Consider the following 15,058-nt stretch of genomic DNA (forward strand, 5'->3'; position numbering starts at 1 on the left):
TACGAAACCCTAACTGAAGTGCAAATTAAGATATATAATTAAAGGTCAAACATTAATTTTGTTTCTGAATTTATAAGTATATGCATGTCAAATGTCAAACCGCCCTCTAAACTGCCACTGGAATGGCTCACAAGTGTAGGTGCTCTCCAATCATGTTTATCATTTCTTTTATACAAAGTCACACCGCCTAGCCATTGTTTTCTAAATTCGTTATACACACACATCATCTTGCTCAGTGGTCAAACCCTAATTAACAAATATTTTCGAGTTCTACACCATTGGAATTCAATCAATCACCCAAGTTCAATAATCTTTATATTTATTTAAGATTTTACTAGCATTAGCCGTCCACATAACTAATGACAATTATTTATTTGAGTTATATATAGTCTTATAGTTGGATTCATAACAATCAATGACTTGCAATCATCTACACGTGTACATCGACTATTCTTATCATTATCGGTTTATTTCAAATTTTAGAAAGAAAAAAAACCACATTGAAACTATAGTGTGTAGGTTTTCAAGAGGCAAATTGATAGAATCAATCTTGGGGGTCCAGATGATGCTCTGGGGATCTCTAGCATCTCTCTTTTTATGTCACGCTATGATATTCTTAACTTTGGCCCTTACGGAGTAGACAAACTCTCTGACTCCAAACGCCCACAGTACACCATTCAAAACGCCCCACACCAAAATCCTTTTTGCGATTTTAAAATCTGCCACAATTCGCATTGTTGCCCAAAAGATAAAAGATAAGGCAAGAGGAAAATGAGAATCCTAGGCACAAAATAATTAACTTCTTCTTCGTGTAACTCTTTGAAGAAGAAGCTCAAAAATTGATCCCAATTCCGATAAACTTTTCCAACCATGAAAATATTTTTTTTATAAAAAAAAACTATAAATATAAGTTTATTTCGTAATAAAGTAGTGTAGTTGTTTACAGCTTAAAGAAAAAGGTTATGCGATTATTTAATTACCAAGTTAATTATTATGCTAGTTTATGTATTGCTTGCTTGTCGTTTATTGGTCCGCTTTAAAAAAAATAAAAACTAAAATATAAAAAAAGGGGCCATGGTTAGAAAGAACTTGGACCTCTCTTTCATTTCCAGTATTCTTTCATTTGATAGATAGGTTAAAATTCAAGCTTAAAAGCGAGTATAAAGATAAAGGAAAAAAACTAATCATAAGGGTCAACTTTATTATTACAAATAACTCCAAGAAAAAAGAAATTATTACAAATGACCTTAGTTGTGATTGATTATTAATCTACCCTACTAGATACATGAAAATGAAATAAAGGGTTTGTTTCGATGGAACCAACATTTTTGTCCTCGTCAAGGAGCCGAGCTTACGAGGAGGAGTAAAACTCTATCTATTTGTTGGGAGGAGGAGCGTAGATGGTTATTTGGTCTTTTAAAGTGAAAAAGATGTTGAACCAAGTCTTTTTGTTCTCATTTGGTATATGATTAAAGTGCGTGACCCAGTATATATAGCAACTTGTTGTCGTTTTGACAGTTCATTATATATGTGTCAATTATGATCCTACTTGAGTTGGATGCAACCATGCAAAATGGGGACAAGACAAGTTAATTTTTCTGGTTTGTCATCTATAGCTGCCTTGTCATAAAATCGAATTCGAGATTTTCGAGATTTATAAGATCTTGATTGCCCAGGTCCAAGATCTCACTGATCAAATGAGACAAGGAACTAATAACGAAATTAACATTGGCTAATGACAAAGATATATACAATGCTCTTTCCGATGAAGCGGGAAACACTTGGACTTTGTAAAACCTAAAATAGTAACGGTCATAAACTGCCAGAGTTTCTCTTGGTCCGTGTTTTGAAATTTCAACTGCAATCTTAATGCTTGATTTTGTTTCGTATTATCTTTAAATCTAGCAACTTGTCTATATCTTTGCTTAAATCATGTCTCAGATTTGCTATGGATTCTGAGCTTTCAACTTGAATACATATGTTACTTGTATCAGTCCAACTCCAACCAACCATTATGGACCAAATAATAATTTATACCAAGTTCTTGCCTTGCATGATTGAGACTTGTTCAGAGGCGGCAGTATTTTATTACTTTTCATAGCTTATCTGAAAATCTGAGTTTCCTTATCTGACATAGACTCTTCATTTTCAAAGAAATATTCAAGTGTTGAACGAACTTACCACTTTAGATTGTAAACAGATACACAGATATTATTTACTCGTTTTCAATAGAGATATTGTGTTGCGTGAGATTTGATATAATTCTGATATATGATGCAAACATTGAACACCAGTCTGCTGCTACAGATGAATAGTTTTACATTTGATATGGTATTGGGCAAAATCTGTTTTCGTAATCCCAAGGTTGAAAATGTGTTAATAAACATGCGCAGAAATCTTGAAAACTTAGACGATATCGAGTTACTTTGACCAATTTGTTGATCACAGATTTCTTAGGATAAGGATCAACCAGGATTCGATCTTTTTTTAGTCAAGAAACAAATGATTTTTTCAACCGCTGGAGCCGGATTTTGCAGTTGAATAATGTATGGCAGATAAGAATCTATGCAATGTCAAACTTTTCCACCAAGCTGAGGGAAGAGAAAACAGATCCTGCTTCCATAAGCAGTAGGATTTTAAGTTGGTTTTCTTGGCAATTACCTTAAACAATTAGAACCCAAGTTTGCGTGCAGTTCTTGCGTCATGGCTTACTTTTTCTTTTTTTGTTCTTTGGGCTTTCACGGGGACAACAACAGCACAATTATAATACAAGGCTGGGCAAGCATTATAACAGATTTTGCTTGCATAAGCAATAGGATTTTCTTTGTGGTTGATGATGTCCACAAGTTATTGTCATCTTCTTTTGGATGGGAGCTAGCCAGTGAATATAATGTAGAGGCTGTTCAGACGGTTTAATCTCAACAGGTATCTAACAAATGGTTATTTTAAACCAAATTTGATTTCTTTTGAATTTGGTTTCGTTTTTTTGAAGAACATCATTCTTCTCTTAGATGGAACGGTAGATAACGGAAACTGCATGATATAGCAGGAGATAAGTGATGGATAATAAGTGTTGTTTTTGTTAAAACAACGACCTTTGTTGAAGTAAACGAACATAACTACTAATCTATTGATACTTCTATTTCTAATCGAATGTTGAAAGTTGTTAAAATTCAATATCCTTCCTCTCTTAATTATCAAATATTGTACATAACAAACATAGCGAGATTAAATAAAAAAGAGATGTTAAAGATAATATTCAGACAGTTACCGAAGAAGATATATTTTAATTTAGCAACTCAAGAAATGAAAAGAGAGTACAAGTTTGTGACAATTGGGTTATGAATTAGTTAATACGTGTTGAATTTACATGTTTAGTTGTTGTTAAGGCAACTAGTTTTTATAAGTTGTTTCACTGCACTATTGACCGCTTGACATACTTTTCACTTCTTTCCTCGTGTAAATAATATAGTTCATCAAGAATAAAAATTTCAAACGGCTTCCTTCCGTGGCGAAGTTGCCAAATACTCCCATCATCGCTAGCAAGCAATCTTTGTTGGTCAAATCATATTTCATCTCAGGCAAAAAAACAAGGTATTCAACACTTGGTATTCAATTTGGTTTTCTCCAATATCCCATTTTTCTACTTTTGAAATAACCATTAAACGCATGACATGTTTTTTCTCCCTCAGAACTTATCAAATTCTCACATTTTCCTATTGACCTGTCAAGAAACCCCATTCTTAATTATCACCAACCATGAACCCAAAAATTGATCTGCTACTAAAAAAGAATATGTTCATGCCAATAATACGAGTCATGAGAGAAGAATGACAAATAAATTCACTCATTTTACCTGCACATGGTTCAATTCAATCTATAATCAACGTATTGATTTGATATCCAATACAAAAAGCATGCCTAATTCAGTCACTGATCACCAAATTAATCAGTATTGCTGGATCTTGCATTTGAATAAAAATGTATGACAGATGAGACTCTATCTCTATGCAATGCAATGTCAAACTGAGGATGCAAAAACAGATCTTGCTTCCATAAGCAATATAAGATTCACTATTCTTTTGTATAGTTGATGATGTTTAATGTCTCTTAATTTTTGTCTGCAACGTAAACGTCTAAATGGGATCAGGGCTAAAGTGATTGAATATATCGTTGTTGAGTTTCAGCACATGTGAAAATGATTGCTCAATGAAAACGAAGAGAGAGAGAGAGAGAGAGAGAGAGAGAGTTTTTTAAAGGTCTAAATAATACGGATGACTTATTGCCTAGGCAAGATTGAGCTTCTGGTAGATCTGTACTGTTTTGACATGTAAAACTAGAACCTGTTTTGGCTTGATCTGATTTGATATTCTGATGCAAATATTGCACTAGATTAATAGTTCTGTATATATCATCTTGTGGAAAACATGTTTTTATATATAGCTTCTATTGAGTGATCCCTCAAATAGATTTTGGTTGCATAAGCAATAAGATTTTCTTTGTGGTTGATGATGTCTACAAGCCATTGTCATGTAGAGATTGAGCTTGAGGATACTGTTTAATATCTACAATTATCTAATAAATGGTTATTTTAAACCAAATTTCATTTCTTTTGAATTTGTTTTCCTTTTTCAAAGGACATTGTTATTTTTCCTGGCTTAACGATTGCGTCATATACATCAACGGAAACCTTATTTGTGTCATTTTTGTTAAGATGACGACGGTTGCTTATGCCATCAAACCTAATTACTCGTCTACTATACTTTTCTTTATAATGTTGATAATAAGATTTTATATTTAAAAAAATGTTGATAATAAGATTTGTTTGATTTTTTAATATAAGCGATAGTCTAAACTAGTGTGAAGCCAATCCTAATAAGATTAAATGAGGAATGAGGTATTATGTTGGTGTAGGGATTGGATTGAACTTTGGTATTGAGTTCTGTCTTTATATTTTGGGCTAAGAAAAAAAAAAGTTGTAACAATTATGGCCCGATGGCCCAATTCTCTCTCTCTCTCTATCTCTCTCTCAAAAAAAAAAAAAGTAAGGCCCACAGGCCTAATTTTACATCTCAAAATATGAGTAACATTCTAGCCCAGAATTAGCAACTCAAGAAAGAAACAAAGAAAAAAAAAAGAAATATTAAAAAGATATTATTACAGCGTCGATTGTCCAATTGGCATCTATTTAGGGGTCTACGTGGCAATTTTTTAACAGCTGGATGTTAATTGGTTACTGGTTGTTGGATTAGCTGTTGAGGGAGGCGGTTTAGGCGGGGAGAGTTTAGTGTGCTTTCGTTAACTCTTTTTTCTGCTATATGTGATTGAAGGTTGAGAAGAGATAGCTAGAGTATTATCACCTCTCCTCACTCGCTTCGCTACTCCGTCGCTGCAGCCGTGAGAACTAGCGTTCAGTTTCAATGGCAATGGATCCAAAGCGGCCTCATACTTCTCATCAAGTTGCTCCAGGCCAGGTACGATCGACTATCAAGCTTCTCATTCTCAATGATTGTTCTTGATTTATGTTTCTTGTTAATTTTCTGCTTTATTTGAATATAATAATATTTCATTTGAGGACGAACCATGAGATCTGTGCCAGAATATCATCGTATTCTTGCATTTTTATACTTATTTTGATTCTTGATTTATGTTTTTGTGTTGTGTTTGATAGTTTGTTTTTTATTCTTGTACAATAATATAGGGTTCGTCCAACTCGATGGACCGAATCAGTGAATTAGAAGAAGGAATTCTTGGAAGCATAGTGTCTAGGTTGAAACAGGATGAAATATTGGATACTCGTTTACTCTCTAGGATATGGCGCAGTGTGTGGGCCAGGGATGAATATAGGTTCTCCGAGGAGGAGCTCGAACCAGAGAGGGAAAGAGAAATTTACGTCAATTTCGTAAATCGTGTTGTGGAAAATCACAATGGGGGACATGTAGAGGAGTTCATGGCTTTCTTCCATATGGAAAATGATAGGTCCAAAAATGCAACGTTCGGGAAATGGCTGGAGTTTACGGAGAGAAACGGAGTCCAGAAAGTTATGTTGATCTTGTTGGATGATGGAATTTTCTCTAGTTCTATGAACTTGGCCTATGCTTCTTCTCCCCATGAATTCATAGGTAACTACAAGCTGAAGCACGAGTGTAATGGTGTTAGTGATATTCCACACCCTTGTAAATACGGTGGCTTCAAGTTTGTAAAATCCATTTCTTTGTTTGGTGTTGTTACGGTGGGGGAAGCTTTCAAATGCTTGTTGGGCAACTGTAAATTCCTTGAAAAAGTATTACTGAGTGATTGCGGAGGTTTTGGTTATAAAGTAAGAGTTGTTGGACCAGCTCTTGCATTGAAGTATTTAGAGATACGGAATTGCCGCATTGAAAGCATTGAAATCAGTTGTGCAAATCTTGTTTCATTTACTTATGCTGGAGATTGGATACGCTTGTTTCTCTGGAATGTGCCGCGGCTTGCTGAGGTGTCCCTTGCCTGTGATAGCAGAGCTTCTACAGTGTCTGTCTTCTCCAAACTGCACTCCTGTCATCCTCAGCTGGAGGTCCTCACACTGAAAACAAGCCTGGTAATAATTATGTGTTGGTTTTCATTCCTGTTTCTTGGATTATATATATATATCGGTGCCTTACCCTTTGTCTGGTTTTCAGATCCACAAAGAGAATTATACATTTCCTGGCTTAGAAATTCTCAAACATTTGGAAGTAAAGATTGCAACTGATGAGGATTGCTGTCTCCTTCAATTAGCTTCTTTCATTAAGGCATCTCCAGAGTTGCAGAAACTGGTGTTGGAGGTATATTTATATAGATAGGGTTTAAAAGAATGATATTTTTAATGTACTGATGTCATTCCAGTTCAATGATCACTCACTTAATTTGTATTTTGTGCCTAATCTCTCCTCTGTAGAGATTAATGCTCCCTTTCCGTTGGTCAGTTATTTCAAGTGAAGTTAAATTTATGACCTTATTTCCTTACGGCTATCTTGACTTGATTTTCTTACTAAATGTAACTCTTTAGCTGTAACTTTTAACCAAGTAGAAGAATGCATCTTCATCTTCCATTCAGTCGGTCCACTGCCAGTTGCTTCTACTTAATGTTGAATTTTCTCGGGTCACTACTTTTCCTGTTGGAATGATCTGTGTCATTTCGAAATGGTCAAGAAGTCATCAAGGATACTTAATGGTATTTCGGTTCTTGTTGCAGTTGACAGGTGTGGTGAGACCGGGACGTGGGATAGGAATCAAGGAAGCTGCCAATTGCTCCCATAATTCCCTCAGGGAAGTGGAAGTGAGAGACTATCGTGGTCGGCCTGGTGACGATAAGCTTATCATGTACTTAATTGAGAACGCTGTTAAACTGGAAAAAATTGTTATGCATCCTAATGAAGAAAGGGCAGTAGATCCTTATATGCGGCAGCTCAAAAGACAAGTCCCTAAACATATAAACTTTGTACGCCTCTAAAGGGCAAAGAATTATTAGTTCCTTGTGCCTGACTTTCCCCTGTATTTGGTATAAGTGGGATTTTTGTTTTTGTTTCGTTGCTTAGACTCTGTTTCTATTCGTTACTAGTTGCTTTAAGTTATAATTGAATTAGGACTCTTTAACTCAATAGGATACTTAATCACATATTGTATGAGTTAGCAGCATGACATTTTGGACTTAAACTCAATGTCTGCCAACATAATTTCAATCAAATTAATAGTATTCTTGAACTCTTTTTTTTGGGTTTTTATCACAAAACATCATGAGATTAACAAAATTATTAGGTTGCATCTTTAATCTTTTAAATAGTGGTCCTCAAGGTTAACACATGCATTTAAAAATAGTCCATGTTGTTAAGTTCAGACCAAAAATCTGTTAAATTGATGACGAATCACACATATCCAATGATATCACGCCTTGTGTGTCTTGTCAACAATTTACAAGCTTTTCTACATAACCTGGCGACAAAGACTATTTTTGAGCACGCGTGTAGTCTTAGGGACCCAAATGACTCAAAAACATTAAAGATGCACTTTCTCATGAAGGAAGGCCAGTAGATCTTGCTATGAGGCAGCTCAAAAGACAAATCACTGAACATGTAAACTTTGTAAGGGCAAAGAATTATTAGGTCCTTGTGCCTGCCTTTCCCCTGTATTTGGTATATTTGGGATTTTTGTTTTTGTTTCGTTGCTTAGACTCTGTTTCTATTCCTTACTAGTTGCTTCCGTGGCGAAGTTGCCAAATACTCCCATCATCGCTAGCAAGCAATCTTTGTTGGTCACATCATAATTCATCTCAGGCAAAAAAAACAAGGTATTCAACACTTGGTATTCAATTTGGTTTTCTCCAATATCCCATTTTTCTACTTTTGAAATAACCATTAAACGCATGACATGTTTTTTCTCCCTCAGAACTCATCAAATTCTCACATTTTTCTGTTGACCTGTCAAGAAACCCCATTCTTAATTATCACCAACCATGAACCCAAAAATTGATCTGCTACTAAAAAAGAATATGTTCATGCCAATAATACGAGTCATGAGAGAAGAATGACAAATAAATTCACTCATTTTACCTGCACTGCACATGGTTCAATTCAATCTATAATCAACGTATTGCATGCCTATTTGGTGAAGTACATATTGATTTGATATCCAATACAAAAAGCATGCCTAATTCAGTCACTGATCACCACCTATTTTTTCTCCCTCAGACGCTTTTTGTTTCTTTATTTAGTTTCAATGTACACTTGTTTGATAAAAGTTAGGCTTCTTGGCGCACAAGTTATTTTAGAATTTTGCATTGCTAATAGTGGTACACTTTCAATTTAATACAATATCCCACCTATTTCTAACGATAAAAACTCAAACATTAATTGTGTCGTTTTTGTTAGAAGACCACTATCGTTTATGCCATCGATATTGAATCTGATTAGTGATCTAGTGATATTTATCTTTCCAATGTTTGAAATAAATTGGATTCTTCTATTGCTCAAATCTCCAAGCTAACCAACTTCAAGATAGTGAGATAAAAGGAGGAATGATGTGTTATATTTGTGTGTTAATTTGAATGGTGGAGGCGTGTAAATAAGTTTTTTGCTACTTCGTCCATATGAGATATGGTATGGGGTTCCTACCACTTTGTGCTTAAAAATAAAAGAATGATAGCAACTATGGCCCAGAAAAGAAAGATTTTAAAAAAAGAAGCAATTTATGCCAATGAGTAATAATCCTTTCTATAGACAGAGTATTCCCAACATCTCATTATTAGCATAAATACATGTTTGCACTTAAAATATAGAATATGATAAAATTATTGACTAATTATTCTTCACAAGATTTCTTTTAATTACGAAAAATTTAAATATTTAGATCTTATTACGAAATGGAAATTGTCTAACCTTTTTTTTAAGGGAGAAAAAAAAGAAGATAATAAATTCGGGAAAGAAGAAAGATAAGCTCCTTATAAACTTATAGCACAAGTCGATAATAACATTTATCCATGCACTCAAATTCCTAAGTTCGATTTTGTTATTCCTCCAATATTGCTTGTAATTACCTCAACTGAAGAACATATTTTCATTGTAAGTTGCCATGTTTATATATGCATTGATTTCGAGCAGTTATTGAAAGATGAGCTAGACTTTAACCCCTAGCCATGTAAGTGGCTATCTTGTTTACAGTAATAACTTAGTTAAGAGCATTTGCAATGGTTAGGATCAATGCAATTTTATTGCATGAAATTGAATTAAAACAGTAAAATCTCACTTGTAATCAAGGACAGAACTACACTATGGCTAGAGTGGGTTCTAGCCTAGCGCAAAGTTTGGAAAAAAAGAAATTTAATACTAATTTTTAAGCACTATACCTCATTTTACAAAAATTAGCCCAATCCATCCAAGCAAAAATTAGCATGTCCTATCTAAACAGATCTCCAGTTAGCTTCAAGTTTTCTCCTATGAATAAAATATGGAATTTTTTTTAGATCTTTACCCATATAAGAAATAATAGCCCACGCCTATAAAAATTTATGGTTCCGTCCTTGCTTGTAATGATGTGATTTAGTTTATTGCAATAGGCTAACTATGGGACCCACATGCTAATTAAAAATTAAAAAAATACAGCAATTAATGCATTATGCCATTAAGAGAATTCACAATGGTTGTTCAATATTTCAATGCAATTGAAAAAAATATAGCAATTAATATATTTTTTAATATATTCAAAATTGGTCTCTTTTTAAAGATCTCTTTGAGAATATTTCAACGGTACAATTTTTAGTGTTATTAAATTTATCCATTTTATTTTATTTGAATATGTAAAAAAATGTAAGAAGATATAACTATTGATTTGAAGTTATTGAATTGTACCATTACAAGTAAAATTGTAGTTTGAACTATTACATTGAACTATTGAACAACCATTATGGATGCTGGATTTGATTTTGAAGCGCTAAACGGAATCCTTGCAGAAATGTATCTTACAACAACCAGGTGATATTCCCACAACCAAAAACTTTTAAAGGTTTTCTGTTAATTGGTGGCAAGTGAATATACACACTCTCAAAGACACTAATCACTAACATATGAAGCCATATGATCACTACAAAAGTCTTCTACCTTGTGCAAGCACCATATCACACAATTTCTAGATGGGGCGTTTGAGTACTTTAAGCGTGTGACCACTTTGTAATGACATGAACCTTTTGTTTATATGCGTGAATTCTTCTCATTACCAAATTCAACTAGGACTCCATCACCAAGCAAATTGTATATTCATTAAGTTATAATTGAATTAGGACTCTTTAATTTAATCGGATACTTAATCACATATTGTATGAGTGAGCAGCATGACATTTTGGACTTAAACTCAATGTCTGCCAACATAATTTCAATCAAATTAATAGTATTCTTGAACTTTTTTTTGGGTTTTTTTAAATCACAAAACATCATGAGATTAACAAAATTATTAGGTTGCATCTTTAATGTTTTAAATAGTGGTCCTCAAGGTTAACACATGCATTTAAAAATAATCCATGTTGTTAAATTCCGTCCAAAAATCTTTTAAATTGATGACGAATCACACATATCCAATGATATCACGCCTTGTGTGTCTCGTCAACAATTTAATAGGCTTTTCTACATAACCTGGCGACAAAGACTACTTTTGAGCACGCGTGTAATCTTAGGGACTCCAGTGACTCAAAAACATCAAGGATGCAACCTGATAATTTTGTTTACTTTATGACGTTTTGAAAGAAAGATAAACTCAAAAATGTTATTAAATAAAGACAGCTTTAGGCTTAAGATCCACCCCTCAGATTAAATGGACCAAAAAAACCTGCGTTTAACCTGTCAAGTTTCCCAAGACCAGGTAAAACTGTCAAACTTTGTCAATTTTGCTTGGGTTTTCTAATCGTTGCCATCTATATTGTGATTTTGATTTTCGATTCTTGTTCTTTTTTTGTCTCCTTCGCTCTTTTGGTTTTGATCTTAGATTCTTGTTATATTTATTTTTCGTTATTTTGATTTTTTGTTCTTGTTTGGGGTCAAATTCTTGTACATGTAATTAGGGTTCCTCCAACTTGGTGGATCGAATCAGTGAATTACCAGATGTAATTCTTGTGACTATAGTGTCCTGCTTGCGTGCACTGAAGGAAAAAGTAGCTACTAGTATCCTCTCGAAGCGATGGCGTTATGTTTGTGTTTATACTACGACTCTCGACTTCGGGGGACCTGATGACATGCAAATCGAAGCGTACGTCAAGCGGGTGAATAGTGTAGTGGATCAACACAGAGGTGGAAACGTAGAGCAATTTAGCGTTTATATTGATCTGGTAGACGAGAGGTATAAAAGTTCAACAGGTAGATGGCTTCATTTTGCTGCGAAAAGGAGAGTCCAGAAACTTGAGTTGTTCGTGTCACGCAATGATAAGTATGATGCGACTATGGAATTGAGCTATACTAGTTGTCTCCAGAATCTCCAGGGAGTCTTAGGTACCGGAGGGGGGTTGGGGTCCCCTGTGAAGCACCTGTGTGGGTCTCCTGAAAGTGAAAATCTTTGCCCTTGTAGATACAGTTGCTTAAAGTTTCTAAAAAGTATTGATGTGAGGTCTAGTCGAATGACTGCAGAAGTTGTTGAGTGCTTCTTGTCTAACTGTGTATTTCTTGAACGAGTATCACTGTTGGGTGCGAAGTCGGGTAACCTAAGAATTGTCGGTTCATCGATTGCGTTGAAGTACTTAGAGCTACATAGTTGCTATTTTGAAAGCGTTGAGATCCATGATGCAAACCTTGTTTCATTGATTTATTATGGACCCAAGATAAACTTGCTTCTTAGGAATGTATCGCGGCTTACTGAGATGTCTATTAACTATTTACCCCCAGTTCGTATGGCTCTAGACTTCTGCCAACTTTTCTTATGTTGTTCCTTGCTAGTTTGCTCCCCTATGTGCAAGATCATGACGTATACAATTTGTTTGCTCCCCTATGTGCAAGATCATGACGTAGATGCTGCACACTAGTATATACTAGCAAGTGCGCCCGCGCGAAGCTGCGGGTTTTGAAATTGCTTCAAATGTGTATAAAGTCGTAAAAATATGTAGGAAACATGGCTTTGTCAAATCTGTGCTACTTGTTATGTTAAAATACTGGCCCTATTTATATATACATTGAGATCTAAACAGTGCCATCATGCTTAGTTTGGCAAGCTTAAGTTGTAAAAAATAAACTAACATGTTTTATATGCTGATTGTTATGTTAAAATATTATGCATATTTTAAGCAGCTATTAAAACATCAAAAATATGTGCAGCCTTGAGCTGCATATTGTTCAAAAAAAACTTGAACAGGCGTTTATCTATAATTTAATGGGTGGTGGACATGGATTTTTCTTTTTTGATGTTTCTTGCAAGGGTATCTAGCTGTTGCTGCATTTGTTGTGTAGCTGGCTAATGTTCCTTCTCCATTCAAGAGGTTTTAACTCTGTTGGTATAAAGTCGGAAAATGGCAAGCGTTAATTATTATGATAGACTTAAGTTAAAAAAGTAAACCAGAGAAATAACAATTTACATACATCAAGCATTCTATTAATCTGATGGATAAAAGTATAAGGTCAATTTATTGAATCAATTGAAAATAAACTGAAAACAATTGTGACAATTTTAATAGAATCAAATCAAGGGGTGTTGACTCTATTGGCATAAACTTGGTAAACGGTCGGTGTCAGTGTCGACAAATGAGAAAATTTGAGCAAAGACAATGGCTATTGTTATAGAATTCAGGCCAACAACAAAAACTGCACAAACCACAATTTAAATGATCTAAAAATACCTAATAACCTATAAACAGAAATAAGATGATCTAGTGACCTAATGAGCAAATTTGTTACAGAAGTAAGATAATCTAGTGGAGAAGTAAGCTATAGAAGCAACAATGATGTATAAACAGCTATATGTTATAGAAGGAGAATAAAGGTTGAGATAAGACGCTATAGGTTAAAGTTTTGTTAATTACATTTAAAACATTTAGTAACGATGTTTCAAATTTGAAAAATGTAATTGAAAGTCAGTTCATGTGGGAGCTCCAAAAAAATATGGAAAAAAAAAAAATTTAATAATTAATAAAAAAGAGTAAATAAATTTATATATTTATTTAAGTTATCGAACATCCATACCCCAACTTCAAAAAAAGGGAAGTTTCTTAATATGAACAAAAATTTTGAGTGACTAAAATATTAGAATCAGGGAGAACTGAAATATATGTATATCACTTGTGTAGACCACAAAAATGAATGCAAGGCAAAGCTTTAAAATCAAACACATTGGCTCAAAGGAATGAAACCAAATTGCATTCTAAAGACGTTTGAGAAAAATCATATTTTAAAAGAAGAGTTGATAAATTTTCTTTAAAATTGAATCGTAATTGAAGACAATTATGAGAAAGGAAACTTTGCCCAAATTCAATGCAATCAACTACCACTTAATATAGAGAAATTGAGTGGGGAAATAAGCTGTGAACAATGAAATATTATGTATGTAATGTGTACGTTAATGAGATGAATGAATTGAAAAGGAAAGAGCATAAACTCTGATGTGGAAGTAGGAGAGGCAATTTTGGACCTTTTTCTTCTTCAAACTGATAATTGGTAAATTGTCAGAATCTGACACATTTTCTTCTCTGGTTTTATGTTTATCATCGGCAAGGCAAACACTTTCATAAGAGATTTCTATACCATTTGAAATGGCAAAACTATGAGCTTCTTGCATCGTCTGATTTCTATACCATCAAATTCCCGAGTTTAATTTCCACCAAAATAGGCGTCATTTCACAATTTCCATAGTGCGAGAATTTATATTTTCCAGTGTGCCCAAACTTACATAAAAAAAAACCGCCCAACTTTTCATTAATAAAAAAAAAAGGTACACGTGTCTCTGGATCAAATTTGTAGGTTAGTCTTCAAGCCTTTCTCTCCTTCAATTTATGTTTTTCTATTTCAGGGTTACCACGGTTTCTAAATGGCTATCAAAATTGGGTGTTTCTGACTAAATTTATGAATATGTGTTGAATGGGTTTTGTGATCTTTGCGGCACTATGGCTGGATTTTGGGAAGTTTTAACAAAATATTCTATGCCCATGGATATCGGTGTGTGATTTGTGTTTATGGTATAGCTCTGTAGTTGTTCGCTAGCTTTATCGCTTTGTGTTATCGCATTGTTCAAGTTTTACCCTTCATTTCCTTACTCTGAAGAAAAAGTCTATGTTGCTGAAAAGCTTTTTATATACTATGTAAGGAAACGAAAAGCTTTGTTGATTGTTATATGCTGCTGAAAATCGATTTTGGTCTTCTCTCATTCTTATTTGACTTTGATTATTTGTTTGGTAGTCTCATGACGATGTTAGAGGTTTTTGATTTAAAGTTAAAGAAAATTGGGATGATATAGTAGATTTGTGTGGCAAAGATAGAGCCACTGGAGAGGGCGCTGAAATAGGTGCAGATGCAACTGAGATTATGACTCGTACTAATGAAGTTGATAATGTTGATTTGAATGGTGATACACAAGATGAAGA

At 34.1% G+C, this 15,058-nt stretch overlaps 1 protein-coding gene across 1 annotated transcript; it reads left to right on the plus strand.

Moving 5' to 3' along the window:
* Positions 1-5,296: 5,296 nt before the first annotated feature.
* LOC110749484 (F-box/FBD/LRR-repeat protein At3g14710-like) lies at positions 5,297-7,555 on the plus strand. The gene is made up of 4 exons (XM_021949596.2): positions 5,297-5,474; positions 5,702-6,577; positions 6,660-6,803; positions 7,214-7,555. The coding sequence occupies exons 1-4, from the start codon at positions 5,421-5,423 to the stop codon at positions 7,469-7,471; spliced, it is 1,332 nt and encodes a 443-aa protein (XP_021805288.2). The 5' UTR covers positions 5,297-5,420; the 3' UTR covers positions 7,472-7,555.
* The last annotated feature ends 7,503 nt before the right edge of the window (positions 7,556-15,058 follow it).

This window comes from Prunus avium, chromosome 1, assembly GCF_965620075.1.
Source record: "Prunus avium chromosome 1, drPruAviu1.hap1.1, whole genome shotgun sequence".
Lineage (NCBI taxonomy): Eukaryota > Viridiplantae > Streptophyta > Magnoliopsida > Rosales > Rosaceae > Prunus > Prunus avium.